Source organism: Sturnira hondurensis, unplaced genomic scaffold (assembly GCF_014824575.4).
Source record: "Sturnira hondurensis isolate 20B ecotype Veracruz unplaced genomic scaffold, ASM1482457v3 Scaffold0025376, whole genome shotgun sequence".
Taxonomy (NCBI): domain Eukaryota; kingdom Metazoa; phylum Chordata; class Mammalia; order Chiroptera; family Phyllostomidae; genus Sturnira; species Sturnira hondurensis.
Genome location: NW_028098007.1, coordinates 798,327 through 813,743, shown reverse-complemented (window position 1 = coordinate 813,743; position 15,417 = coordinate 798,327). Strand labels below are relative to the sequence as shown.

At 38.1% G+C, this 15,417-nt stretch overlaps 1 protein-coding gene across 9 annotated transcripts in view; it reads left to right on the top strand.

The window, feature by feature from the left end:
• MAST2 (microtubule associated serine/threonine kinase 2) overlaps positions 1–15,417 on the top strand; it is a 162,462-nt gene that overhangs the window by 58,758 nt on the left and 88,287 nt on the right. For all 9 annotated transcript variants that reach the window (XM_037039521.1, XM_037039519.1, XM_037039522.1 and 6 more), the window contains exon 4: positions 13,695–13,726. In XM_037039521.1, coding sequence (XP_036895416.1) covers positions 13,695–13,726 — 32 coding nt within the window. The remainder of the gene's footprint in view (positions 1–13,694; positions 13,727–15,417) is intronic.

Below are 15,417 nucleotides of genomic sequence, written 5' to 3'. Positions count from 1 at the left end.
TCTCTAAAACTCAATTCTTCATTCACTTCCAGTGGAGGAGAAGGTTAAATTATGTTTCTTGGAGCTTCTTAAATTTCCTTCTCTGAGGAAAATGGTGCAGTGGAAGAGGAATGAATGAATGAGTTAATGAGTGAAGGAATATGAGTGAGAATTTTAGGAGAAAGTGTGAAGGAGACTCAGGGTAGGAGCTGCCTCAGGCAGAGACAGCTTTGACACAGTCATCTCCTTGCTGGTGACTATTGATGTAAAGGACAAACACGAGTCTTGTGACTCTTGGCCTGCATATTTACTTGTGGGGGTAGTGGTTACTGCTTTTGGACACTTGGCCTTTGTATTTCTTGGGAAATATTTTAGGGTTTACTCATTGTGAATAATGAGCAATGCATGTATAGGCGAATGCCAGCCATGTGTATGTACAGACAGTGATTCCCTGTGTGAGCAGCACCAGCTCGTTTTGTGTGTAATGCCTTTACAGGTTTGCTTTGTGGGTAAGTGAAAGGGAATGAGTGACTATTTCTCTAGAATTTAGTATGTATAGCTTCCTTGCAACATCAGAATATAGTTCAAAATCTTTTATTTTGTTCATTGTAGTCAGATATTACTTTAAGCTCTTTGGCAGGCAGGATAAAAGTTTGTCAGTTGGAGGTATCCAAAATGGTAGTAGTAGGTCACTTCTGGCCAAGATGGAGGCATAGGTAGACACTTGGTGTGTCCTTGCACAACCAGAAGAAGGATGACGACAATTTAAAAACAAACAACCAGAATGGACAGAAAATCGAATTGTGTGGAAGTCCGACATCCAAGGAGTTAAACATTCATCCAGACCAGTAGAAGGGTCGGAGGCAGGTAGCCCTAGAGAGGACTCGAGGCAAGGCTGCAGCTTGTGGAGCAGGCGGTCCTACTTTTGTGGACAAATAAATGGGAGAAACAACTGGGGAGCAAAACAGACTGTGCAACCCAGGTCTTCAGCGCAGGGAAATAAAGCCTTAAACCACTGGTTGAAAATACCTGTGGGGGTTGAGGCGGCAGTGGGAGAAACTCCCAGCCTCACAGGAGAGTTCATTGGAGAGACCCACAGGGTCCTAGAATGTACACAAGCCCACTTGCTCAGGAATCAGCACCAGAATGGCCCAATTTGCTTGTAGGAAGCAGGGGAAGGGACTGAAATCCGGCAGAGAGCGGAGCAAGTGCCATTGTTCCCTCTTGGACCCTTTCCCACAAGACCCCTTCCCCACATAGTGTCACAACACAGTCACGTGTGTGCCATCCGCCCCAACACCTAAGGCTCCGCCCCTCACTACTTAACAGGCGCATCAAGACAAAAAAAACAAAACAAAAACAGCCCAAATGAAAGAACAGATCAAAGTTCCAGAAAAAAATACAACTAAGCAATGAAGAGATAGCCAACCTATCTGATGCACAGTTCAGAACTCTGGTAATCAGGTGCTCACAGAATTGGTTGAATTTGGTTGCAAATTAGATGAAAATATGAAGGCTACACTAAGTGAAATAAAGGAAAATGTACAGGGAACCAATAATGACAGGAAGGAAACCAGGACTGAATTCAACAGTATGGCCCAGAAGGAAGAAAGAAACATCCAACCAGAAAAGAATGAAGAAACAAGAATTCAAAAAAATGAAGAGAGGCTTAGGAACCTCCAGGATATCTTCAAATGTTCCAACATCCGAATTATAGGGGTACCAGAGGAGAAGAGAAAGAGCAAGAAATGGAAAACTTATTTGAACGAATAATAAAGGAGAACTTCCCCAATCTGGCAAAGGAAATAGACTTCCAGGAAGCTCAGAGAGTCCCAAAGAAGTTGGACCCAAAAAGGAACACACCAAGGCACATCATAATTACATTAACCAAGATGAAAATGAAGGAGAGAATCTTAGAAGCAGCAAGAGAGAAGGGGACAGTCACCTACAAAGGAGTTCCCATCAGACTGTCAGCTGATTTCTCAAAAGAAACCTTCCAGGCAAGAAGGGGCTGGAAAGAAGTATTCCAAGTCATGAAATGCAAGGACCTACGTCCAAGATTACTCTATCCAGCAAAGCTTTCGATTAGAATGGAAGGGCAAATAAAGTGCTTCTCAGATAAGGTCAAGTTCAAGGAGTTCATCATCACCAAGTCCTTATTATATGAAATGTGAAATGGATTTATCTAAGAAAAGGAAGATAAAAATATGAACAGTAAAATGACAGCAAATTCAGTTATTAACAACCACACCTAAAACAAAAACAAAAGCAAACTAAGCAAACAAGTAGAACAGGAACAGAATCACAGAAACGGAGATCATATGGAGGGTTATCAACAGGGGAGTGGGAGGAGGAGAAGAGAGTAGGTAAAGGTACAGAGAATAAGTAGCATAAATGGTAGGTAGAAAATAGGGGGAGGGTAAGAATAGTATAGGAAATGTAGAAGCTAAAGAACTTATATGTATGACCCATGGACATGAACTAAAGGGGGTGAATGTGTGTGGGAGGGTGTGAGCAGGGTGGAGGGGGGTGAAGTGGGGGAATGGGATAACTGTAATAGCATGATCAATAATATATATTTAAAAAATGGTAATAGTAACAATTTAGAGATTGTAAGCAATATATTCTTTAGTTTGCCGGGAGGCAGAGTTAGTTTATGGAGAATATCACCTCATACATTTAGCTTTAGAGCTTTGCACAGGAGAGTCAGATTAGAAAAATGTAAATCCTTAGTATTTATGATACTCTAAACCATAAAAACTTAGAGCCTTTTTTTTGCATAGTTTTTTTTAAAGATTATTTATTTTTTGAGAGAGGGGAAGGCAGGGATAAAGAGGGAAAGAAACATCCATGTGTACTTGTCTCTCATGCACTCCCTAATGGGGACTTGGCCTACAACCCAGGCCTGTGCCCTGACTGGGAATCGAACCAATGACCCTTTGATTCACAGGCCAGCGCTCAGTCCACTGAGCCACGCCAGCCAGGGCTGCACAGTTTTTTTAAAGACTATTTTTTAGAGCAGTTTTAGGTTTGTAACAAAAATAAGAAGAAGGTACAGAGATTTTCCATGGATGGAATCTTCTGCTCCCACACATATATAGCCTCCCTCTTTATCAATATCACTTATCAGAACTGTACATTTACCAACTCTACATTGCCTCATCGTAATCACCCAAAATGTTTATAGTTTATCTAGGGTTCATTCTTGGTGTTACATATGTATGGCATACATTCCATCATTATAATACAGAATATTTTCACTGCCCTAAAAATCCTCTGTGCTCTGCCTATTTCCCTCCACCTGCTCTCATATCTGGCAACCACTGATCTTTTTACTGTGTCCATAGTTCTGTCTTTTCCAGAAGTTTATATACGTGGAGTTCTATGGTGTGTAGCCTTTTCAGATTTGCTTTTTTCTCTTAGTGATATGCATTTAACTTTCCTCCATGGCTTGATAGCTTATTTCTTTTTAGTGCTGAATAATACTCCATTATTTGGGTATACCACTGTTCATTTATTTGTTCATCCACTGAAGGACATCTTGGTTGTGTCCTAATTTTGGCAGTTATGAGTAAAGCTGCTGTAAACACCCACATGCAGATTTTTGTGTGGGCATAAGTTTTCATTTCCTTTGGGTAAATACCAAGGGGCACAATTGCTGGACCCACAATTTGTGTGGTAGAAGTATGTTTAGTTTTGGGAGAAATTGCCAAAATGTCTTCCACAGTGGCTATACCATTTTGTATTTCTACCAGCAGCACGGGAGAATTCCTGTTGCTTCATCCCCTCCCAGCACCTGGTGTTGTCAGTGTTCTAGGTTTTGGCCATTCTTATTGGTTTGTAGTGGCATCTCATTATTATTTTAATTTTCATTTCCTTGATGACATATTATGTGAAACATCTTTTTATGTGAGGTCCTAAGCTTTTAAATATATTTTCTTATTCTAGCCTTGGGGTAACTTTTATGAGATAGGCAAAGTAGACATTTTTTATTTCAGCTGTGCCAATAAGAGAAATGAGATGTAGACAGGTTTAATGACTGACCAAGATTTTATGAGCAAAGTAAGTAGTAGAACTGTGTTTAAATATTTTTCTGACTCTGAGCCCTGGGTATTTTATACCATGTAGAGGTATCCTGTTAGGTCCACTGTAATTGAAAAATAAAATTTAAAAAACCCTGTGAGAATTATCAAACTGTCTTTACCACTCTTCAAATTTATATGAGAACATGTCATCTGTGTCACTATTCATAGAATAAAATACTTTTATGTACATTATTTATTTGACCCTCACAAGCATTATTTTATCTGACCTTCACAAGCACTATAGCTAAACTAAGCCTTGTAAGTAGTGATATTCCAGGCCTCATAAATTATATATTATTGAGCCATAATATGAACCTAGTTTTCTGAACTTCAAATTTTGTGTGCTTTCCCTTGTTTCTCAGTATTATTGAATAATGTGCATACTCTATCCTTGGAACCTGTTCTCAGGGTGATGACGTGAATTTAATGGAACAAGCAAATAGGACAAGAGTGAAATGCATTAAGAATTTAATGAGAGTGTCATAGCTGCGTATACACTGATTTCCCCTGACCTCAAATAGACTAACACTCAAATGTGATTAAAGGGAGCTAACATACCATAACACCCAGAGCAGTAGTAATGGTTCATTTGCTACATGGAAAAGGGAGATTTTTGTGTATTCCAGCAGATTTATTTGCTGTCAGATCTGAGGAGAAAGTTGTATTTAGAGATAAAGGTCCTTTTAAGGCCAAATGACTAAAGATAGTAAATGGTATTACAGTAGATTTCTTTGATAGGTAATGTTTTTGCCTCCTGAAAGCATTTTTAAAAAAATGGTCACCAGAATAGCTAGCTACCAAGCCGACGACTGTCAGTAAATAAGTGACCACAGAGTATGTCCTTTCTTAGTAAAGCCTCTTTTGCTGACCTAATTGCAGCTGACAGTTTTCATCAAGTTAACTCCAAATGAACAGAACCCTATTGTGAGCACTATAATGATGATGATGATGATGTTAGTAATTACGATTTACTTATTTGATTCATTGATTTAGTCATCAAATATTCACTTGGTACCTACTAGGAATGTCATTGTGAACAAGACTGATCTGTTCTCTTCAGGGCTAACAATCAGACCCAGAAAATAGACAATTAAGTAACCAGTTACAGTTAAGAGTTGGAACTATATAGAGGGAGGCTGGGGAAACTATGTGTAAGGAAATCTTACCAGAGGAAATGAGGCTTAAGCCAAGGTCCAAGAATGTACAAAAAAAGATGTGGAAAATGATTTCAGGGAGAGTCCAGTAGATGTGAAAATCTGTAGATGAGTGAGAGTATGGCATGTCTAAAAATTCACACTCCAACAAGACTGGAGAATTGTGTAAATGATCCTCAAGAAAGAGATAGTAGTGGCCAGGTAGTGCCTTGTAGGCTACTGAAAGGATTTTAGACTTTATTCATTGAGAAGCTTTAAGAAAAGGGAATGACCCAATTTTTAAAAAGATCTTTTTAAACTTTTTAATTTTTTTATTTATTTTTCCAGAGAGAGGGGAAGGGAGGGTGAAAGAGAAGGAGAGGAACATTGAGTGGGTAAGAGAAACGTCGATTGGTTGCCTCTCACATGCCTCCCGGGATCTGGTCTGCAACACAGGCATGTCCCTTGACTAGGAATTGAACTGGCAACCTTTCGATTCACAGTTTGGCATTCAGTCCACTGAGCCACATTAGCCAGGGCTTAAAAAAGATCTTTTTAATGCAGTATTTGTTTAATTAAATTCACATAGTGTTACCTAAAAAGCAGATGTTAATTACATAACATTACATGCATGACATAATGTTAAAGTTAAGGAGAACAAAACTAAACTAAAGGGAGACCAATTAGGAGGGTGCTATAGGACAGTGCTTCCTCGGGCTAGGAATTGTAGCAGTAGAGAGAAGGTGAAATTGATGACTAAAGACAGATATTTTACAGGTAGAATTGGTAGGACTTGATGAATAATTGAATGTGTAGGGTGAGAGAAAGTGAATTAACAAGAGTGACTCTGGCCCTGGCTGCTGTGGCTGAGTTGGTTGGGCATTGTTCCTTAAAGCGAGGGATCACCAGTTTGATTCCTGGTCAGGGCACATGCTTGGGTTGAGGGTTTGGTTCTTGGTTAGGGCACATGTAAAAGGGAACCAGTTGATGTTTATCTCTCACATTGATGTTTCTTTTCCTTTCTATCCCTCCCTTGAAAAGTAAGTAAATAAATTATTTTAAAAAATAGAATGGATTTGGTGGTACTGTCAATGAAATGGAAAACAAAGGAGGAGCATGACTGAGTAGAGATAAGTTGAGTTTTTAGACATGGTAAGGGCAAGGTAGTTAGTTGTACATGGAACCATATAACTCAGGAGAGAGAGCTGGGATGGGGATACAAATTTGGGAATCATCTTTCTTTTTTTGGGGGGGAATCATCTTTCATATTTAAAAGATTTTATTTATTTTTAGAGAGAGGGGAAGGGAAGGAGAGAGGGAGAGAAACATTCCCAGGCATGTGCCCTGACTGGGAACCGAACCAGCAACCCTTTGGTTCTCAGGCCAGCACTCAATCCACTGAGCCACACCAGCCAGGGCATGGGAATCATCTTTTAATATGTATGTAGAGAGGGGAGTTTCTAGGCTGAGCTTTAAAGACAATCAATTTAAAAAAAGATTTATATTATTTATTTTTAGAGAGAGGGAAAGGGAGGGAGAAAGAGAGGGAGAGAAATATTGATCGGTTGCCTTTTGGAGGCACTCCAGCTGGGGGACCGAACCTGCAACCCAGCCATATCCACTGGCAGGGAATCAAACCCAGGGACCTTTTGCTTTGTGGGATGACACCCAGCCAACTGAGCCACACCTGTCAGGGCAAGAAAAATCACCTTTTAAGGGTCTGATATGATGAGCATAGAGCCTGCAAAGGGTTTTGAGTAGTATTTTCATAGATAAGAGGAAAAACAATATAATGTGGTTCCATGAAAAGAAAATCTTTCAAGATAGAAGAATGATCTGTCAGATAATGCTGAGCATTCACCAAAAAAAAAAAAAAAAGGGAAATAAAGAAAAGAAACAATGGACTGAAAGTTCAGTGGAGATTCTTTACATGAAGACCATTGGTAACCTGGAAAGAATGGTTTAAACGGGGTGGTAAGATCTGGGGATATTTGGAGTGCATTGAAGAATGAATAGGAAGTGAGAATTTGAAGATGAGGAATATAGATAACTCCTTCAAGAATTGTGGCTACAAAGGGATAAAGAATTGATAAGAGAGTGGTTATAGAGGAATGTGTAGTAGTTTTTAAAATTTTCTTCTCATTTTTGATTTTAGAGAGAAAGAAAAGGAGATAGAGAAACATCTATTTGTTGTTTCACTCATTTATGCGTTCATTGGTTGATTCTTGTATGTGCCCTGACTGGAGATAGAACTCGCTACCTTGGTGTATTGGGACAATGCTTTAACTAGCTGAGCTACCCAACCAGGGCAGAGATGTGTCGTAATTAAAAGAAAAAATTCTTCCCCCTGCCCCCCTTATCTCATGGTGGAATAGGTTTGAATATGTTCAAAATGCTAATTGGAAGCTAATGGAAGATTATGAAGAATATGGAGAATCAAGAGTTAACTAGTAGATCATAGAAGGCTGAGTGGGACAGGCTTCGCCTGACATTGTGTTGTACTGTTAGATATTTCCATCCTAGTTTCTAAGAGAAAGTGATGAGGCAGAGAATTTAGTTGTTTGCCTAAATGAGATTGCTCTAATCTCAGCCAAACTTTCTTCTTTTTTAAAAAACATTTTATTTATTTATCTTTTAGAGGGGAAGGAAAGGAGAGAGGAAGAGAAATATCAATGTATGGTTGCTTCTACTGCATCCCCTGCTGGGAACTGGCCCCTGCCGGGAACTGGCCTGCAACCCAGGCATGTACCCTGACTGGGAATCGAACCACGATCATCTGGTTCGCAGGCCCGCGCTCAATCCACTGAGCTATGCCAGCCAGGGCTCAGCCAAACTTTCTGATTGTGTAGCTTTCCTCCTCAACCTGCTGTGAGTATTCTCTGGCAAGGGGAGGATTGGGAAATCATTGTTATCTGGACTACGTTTATCTGATTGGAGACCACTATTTGTTCCACTTTGGGTTAGGCTTGTCTTTCTGGGACTAGAGAACTTGGCACAGAATGTAGTGATCTTGAGCTCTGGGCATTTTGTCTTGCAAATGCAGGCTTTTGTTTGGGTGCAAGGAGGGGGAAAGAGGTTGAAGGGATGGATTTTCATGGATGCTTTTCTCTGCCTATAAAGGAATTCAGAGATGGACACACATGCATTTTATAGACTTTTAAAAAATTATTATTGCCCCCAAATATAATCTACTATGTTACCCATTTAGACTATTCAAGAATCTAAAGCTGTCATGTAGATTCAAAGAATGATATTCCATTTTATATAGATTGTTTTGGAAAGTAGAAAAAGAGGAAACACTCCCCTAGCACATTTTGTGAGGATAGTGTATAATCATGATGCTAAAATTGATAAGGACAATTTGAAAAGAGAAAATACATAAGCCAGTCTAACTTATTAAATAGAAACCAGAATTCAAAATAAAAGCCTACAGAGCTATATGATTTTATTAAAAACTATATAATATTTAAGGAATAAATAACTCCAATCTTATACAAACTCCTTCAGAAAATAGAGGAAGAAACACTTCCCAGGTAGTTTTAGGAGGCCAGTATAATTGTGACATTTAAATCTGACAAATGCAGCTAAAGTAGGAGCAGAGATTGTTATTCCTTATGCACAGAGGTGCAGGAATCATTAATAAAGTATTAGCAAAACAAATCTAGCAACATATTCGAGAAAGTGGGGTTTGACTCAGAAATGCAAGATTGGTGTAATATTAGAAAATAAATCACTATAATTCACCACATTAACAGAATAGAGGAGAAAAACCATATGGTCATTTCAGTATATACAGAGAAAATACTTGACAAAATCAATATCCATTTATGATAAAAGGTATAAACAACTTAGGAATAGAAGGGACTCTATCAGTTTTATAAAAATTATCTATGGAAGAACCCCTACTGCTAACATCAGATTCATTGGTAAAATATTGAACTCTTTCTCTCTGTGATAAGATGAGAACCAGGTAAGGGTGTCTATCACAGTCTGAGAAAGTGGAAAGAAGTAAAACTTTGTTTATAGAGACCAGGATTATTTACATAGAAAAATTCTAAGGAACCTGTCAAACATTATAAATTGTATTGAATTTAGCAAAGTTAGATACACAGTTAATATATAAAAGTGGATTGCATTTTAATACTAAAGCGAGCAATTGAAAAATGAAATAAAGTTTATTACAATAACAAAATATCAACTTAGGATAAGCTTACCAAAAGAAGTGTACAGTCTTTTTGCTGAAAACTATAAAACGTTATTTGGAGAATTAAAAATAGATCTAAGTAAATGGAGCAATACTAGGCTCATAGATTAGAAAACTAAATATTAAGATATCATTTCTTTCCAAATTGGTCTGTAATTCTCGCAGGCATTTTTGGTAAAAATTAATAATCTGAGTCTAACATTTATATGGAAATGTGAAGACTTAAGAATATAAAAAACAATCTTGAAAAAGAATAAAATGAAAGGAATACATGATTGAACTTCAATAATTAATATAAAGTTACAGAATCAAGAAAGTGTGGTGCTGGCATAGAATGCAAAAATAAGTCAATAGAGTGCAATAAATAGCTCAGAATAGCCTATTCTATTATAATTTAACACTGGTGATCAGGATGCTCACAGAACTGGTTGATTTTAGACACAAATTAGAGGAACATATGAAGGCTAAACTGATTGAAATGAAGGGAAATGCAGAGGAAACCAACAGTGATGGAAAGGAAACTGGGACTCAAATCAAGGAGGTGGACCAGAAGGAAGAAAGAAACATCCAACCAGAAAAGAATGAAGAAACGAGAATTCAAAAAAATGAGGAGAGGCTTAGGAACCTCCAGGACATCTTTAAACATTCCAACATCCAAATTATAGGGGTACCAGAAGGGGAAAAGAAACAGCCAGAAGTGGAAAACTTATTTGAACAAATAATAAAGGAGAACTTCCCCAGTCTGGCAAAGGAAATAGACTTCCAGGAAATCCAGGAAGCTCAGAGAGTCCCAAAGAAGTTGGACCCAAGAAGGAACACACCAAGGCACATCATAATCACATTAGCCAAGACTAAAATGAAGGAGAGAATTCTAGAAGCAGCAAGAGGTAAGGGGACAGTCACCTACAAAGGAGTTCCCATCAGACTGTCAACTGATTTCTCAAAAGAGACCTTACAGGCAAGAAGGAGCTGGAAGGAAGTATTCCAAGTCATGAAATCCAAAGACCTACATCCAAGACTGCTCTATCCAGCAAAGCTTTCATTTAGAATAGAAGGACAGATAAAGTGCTTCTCAGATAAGGTCAGGTTCAAGGAGTTCATCATCATCAAGCCCTTATTATATGAAATGTTAAAGGGATTTATCTAAGAAAAGGAAGATAAAAAGCATGAACAGTGAAAGGACAGCAAACTCACAATTATCAACAACCACACCTAAAACAAAAGCAAACTAAGAGGACAGCTAGATCAGGAGTGGAACCATAGAAATGAAGAACATATGGAGGGTAACAACAGTGGAGTGGGAGGAGAAGGGGGGAGAAGATACAGAAAATAAGTAGCATAGACGTTAGGTAAAAAATAGGTAAGGGGGAGGGCAAGAATAGTAAGGGAAATATAGAATCCAAAGAGCTTGAGACACGTGGTCATAAACTAAAGGGGGAAAGGTTGGGGAGGGGTGTGCAGGGTGGAGGGGAATGAAGAGGGGGATAGAACAACTGTAATGGTATAATCAATAAAATATATTTTTAAAAAAAGAATATGTCCTGATGGCTAGCAAGCACATGAGAAGATGCTCAACATTCTGTCCTCAGGATTTTGGACACTTAAATCACAATGAAATGCCACTACACACAAGAATGGCTAAAATTTAAAATACTGATATTATATATTGTTGTGAATGTAGGGCAATTGGGATTCTTGACATGAATTTAAAGCAATTTTTATGTTATTAGTGAGTGTAACATATTAGCTGGAATGTGGAGCAGTTGAAACTCCCATACCTTAATGGGAGTGTACCATGGTATAATCACTTTAGAAAAAAATTTGGTAGTTTCTTATAAAACTAAACATATACCTATCTCATGACCTGGCAATTCCACTTTTAGGTATTTACCTAAGACAAATGAAACATAGGTTTATTCAAAGATTTTATAGGAATGTTAATAGCTCAAAACTGTGAATAACCCGAATGTTCATTAGTAGGAGAAAGGATAAATGAACTGTGGTATTCATATGATTGGATATTGTACCATCATGTACAACAACACAGAGTGATGGAAGCCTTGTAGAAAAAGGTTCATATGAAGTTCCAGAGCAGGCACAATTAGTCTATGTTGAAAAACTGGCATGAAGAAATAGTAGTTTGTCGGGGATTTACTGTGAAAGAACATGATGGAACTTCCTGGATTGATGGACATGTTTTATATTTTAATAGGGGTTTTGGGTTACCTGAGTGTACATATTTATCAAACTTATCGAAATGGGCATCTCTTTGAGGGTTTTGAGTGGGACTGCTGTGCTCTAACTCACCTTTAAAAGGATCGGTTTGTTATGTGGTCAATAGCCTCCAGAGGGAAAGGGGTAGAAGCAGAAATGGGATACTCATTAGGAGATGGTTGAGGGAGGGACCATGCTGGCTTAGATTGCAGTACCAGAAACAGGGTTTTTCATAATTCATTTAGCAGAAAAGCTTGACCTAACTTGAACTCTTTTGGTAACAAAATTGAACTAAGATCCTTTAGAGTTTTTATCGTATTTGCTGTGGCTATCATACATTTTGCTACATAAGTTTTAATGTATTTAATGTATTTTGTTGTTGCCCTAGTCTTTGTTGGAGTGCTATATACAAGGGGGGATCCCAGAAAACCCAGAATTATCTTCTGGTGGGTGGGCTTCCTTGTAGTACAAACTCACTCAGCTAGGTGAGTGTTCTAGGAACCCATCTGTATCTGTACTAGCTGGTGTTGTTGGGAGAGGCTGTGTTTGGTCTCAGTGAAAATTTTTTTCGAAGACTCAGTGATTTGCCCATTTCATGAAGGGTGATTTATGAGAGCACCTGCCCATACTGAGCTGAGTGTTCAACAGTTTTTGACCAAAAAACAGCATGAAACCCCGTCCCCTACCCTCCCTGTTCACCCAGTCTCTCCCCTAGCGACTTTTTAAATTTCCCCTGATGAAAAAAGTCTTCAAAGGGAAATGTTTTGCCGATGTTGAACATGTGAAACAAAACATGGCAGAAGCACTAAAAGGCATCAAAATTGACGAGTTCTGAAACTGTTTTGAGTGGTGAAAAAAAATGTCTCAATGGGTAGGTATACTGCATGAAATGGAGAATACTTTCAAGTGACTGAAGTTTAAACATGTAGGAATAAATACACAATTTTTTATAAATAAATTCTGTTTTCTGAGCTCCCCTTTGTATTATATGTATATACTATCACTTTAGTATCCCCCCACCAAATTCTGATTCTAAAATATGACTAAATCTAAGGGTTATAGTGGAAAATGGTTGTATTCTGGATGCATTTTAAAGTTAGAGTTATTTAGAATCCTGATGGATGGGGTGTGCAGTATGTGAACAATACAGGAGTCCAGACATCCAGGGTTTTGGTCTCATTACCCCCAGAATTTACAGTTGTCCCTCTGTGTCTGTGGGGACTTGAGCATCAGTGGATTTTGGTATCTGTGGGTACTTCTGCAACTAATTCCATTCCCTCTGGGTATGGAGGGACAACCATGCATTTCTGTAGGAGTCAGAAGATATACATGGATTTTTGACCATGTGGGGGTTGGTGCTATCAGTCCTTGTTTTGTTCAAGGGTCAAGTGTACATCCATATAGGTGAATATCCCCAGTTATAATGTTGATTGGTGACAGCAGATGAATATATACACTTTGAAACTATGTGTACATAATTTTAAAACTGTACTTACAATTAATGAATGGATATGTAATAAAATATGACAACATACAAAAAAGAGAAACAAATTAAGATTAGTTGTGAGGCGGGTACCAGTGGGAGGTAGGACCGGTAGATAGGAAAGCCAGTCGCAGGGGCCCCAGCTGTTTCTGTAAGGGTTCTTTCTCCTGCCAGTGGTGTGTGTAGTCATCTCTTTGTTACAGTATTTTCTGTATATATCTACTCATCTGAAATATTTTCTAATTAAAAATAAATCTCATTTCATTCCTTTCATATCCCTGGTACTAATGGCAGGAATCCTTCACAATTGATGATGTTAATGGCTGGTCTGAGGAGTGCCTGGAATCTGCACTGGCAAGGTGGTTCCCTCTAGTGGGGAAGTGTCACAAGTGTTCTAGGAGCGCTCCTTTTGGAAAGGAAGTGAGGTGATACTTAGAATTTCACTAAGTTAAGAGACAAAGTAAAAGGTTATCATTTAGAAATATGTAGTCTTTGCCATTATTAAGATAATGCTATAAATCTCCTAAGACGCTTAGGGTAGACCTATAAGACTCAAATGGGTCCTGTTTTCTAACATGTTTGTATTTTGTTTTCAGAAGGAGTTGAGCCTTCCAAGAAGAGGCAGCTTGTAAGTACATGATGATTACCATTGTAGTTTTGATTATACTTATAATCTCCTGCTTAGAAATACATCCTGGGAACTCATCTTAATATTATATAGAGGAATCCCATTCATGAGTGTTTTTACTCCCCCTGTGGATTCCTATCTTTGCCAGGGAAGCTGGTGGGCCAATTGACTTTTCTTGCTAAGCCATTCCCTGCTCTCACCCTGTCTCCCCACCCCAAATCCTCTTCTGTGTCTCAGTGTTTGCATGGCATTTGGGGAAAGCTGCCACTTAAATCCTCATCACAGCGCTATACTTGTGAGAATGTTAAAATGGAAACTCTTGGCATCTGTATCTGCCCCACACATGGTCCTAGGGGAGAAGCCAACTTATCTGACAGGTTGGGGCAAGAGCAACAGCTAAGTTTGGGGACAGGGTTGGAAGAGATCTCTCTTTCACCCATTTGTTCTGTTCTGGCTTCAGGGCTAGGGGAGGTTGGGGAATTATCTTTGCACCTCAATTATAATTTCTTGTATTTTCTTTGCTCACTTTTTCTCTAAGAATTCTGTTTGGGCAGTACTTCAAATTTAGGAATCATCTAGAACAACAATTTCCAACCTTTTTCTTTTATGGCACACACAAACCAATTACTAAAATTCTGTGGCACACCAAAAATATACACATATATTTGCCAGTGTGACCAAGAAAAATAGGTACAATTATTACATTTTTTATTTGACAATCTAGACAAAAGAGGTCAGTGTCCCTAACTAAATAGTCATGTATTGCATGTTTTAAAAATTCTTGTGCCACACCGATTGAAAAATCACTCACCTATGATGCCATTTAAAATGCAGATTCTGGATTTATTTGAATTAGAATCTCCATGTTGGGGTCCAAGAACCTTTAGTTTATAGACCTGTACCCAATACCCACCATGATTTTGCTATGAGGCCAAATTTGGGGAGCATTGAGGAAGTAGGATTATGACAAAACAGTGGCTTTGAAACTTTTTTTGTACAAAAATAGATGTAATTGAGAAGGACACAACAGTACTCATGTTTATTTATTAAGTATACTTTATACATTTATTAATGTATGACATACACAGTAATTCTTTGTTACTGTCATTTTAGGATTTTATTTTGTAAAATGTTCTAGTGATTAAGTTGTTCTCTGAGAATTTTGTAAAGGCCTTTGTCTGGTTTATGAAAGCTCATTGTGATTTGACTCAAAACTATGAGTCAGTCTTGACTATGTAAATTAGCTTTGTAAACGTGGACAAATCACCTTATCTCCTTACAGCTCAGTTGCCTTATCTATAAAATGAAGGTCATGGTACCTATTTCTCTTTTTCTTGTACCTATTAGAAGGATCATTTAATATATATGATAGAGCTTCATTTCTTATGGTTTTGTTGTAGGGTATGTTAGTTTTAGAATTCTTGCAAACATATTGGGTTAATTTTAGATACATTTTATTAAGAGTCACATTTTTTTTCTTTAATAAATTCAGTTCTAGCAGTGGATCTCAATTCTAGGTTAGCAAGTGTCCTGAGTTTTCTAGAAACTGGGCAAGTGCACTGCCAGGACTCTTAGTGAAGTTATGCACCAAGTAGGTGTACATACCTGAGAGGGAGTGGCTTGTTAGCATCATGTTCAGCAAATATTTGTACTTGGTCACTTTCCTACTATATCCAGCTTTGTGTTTGTTT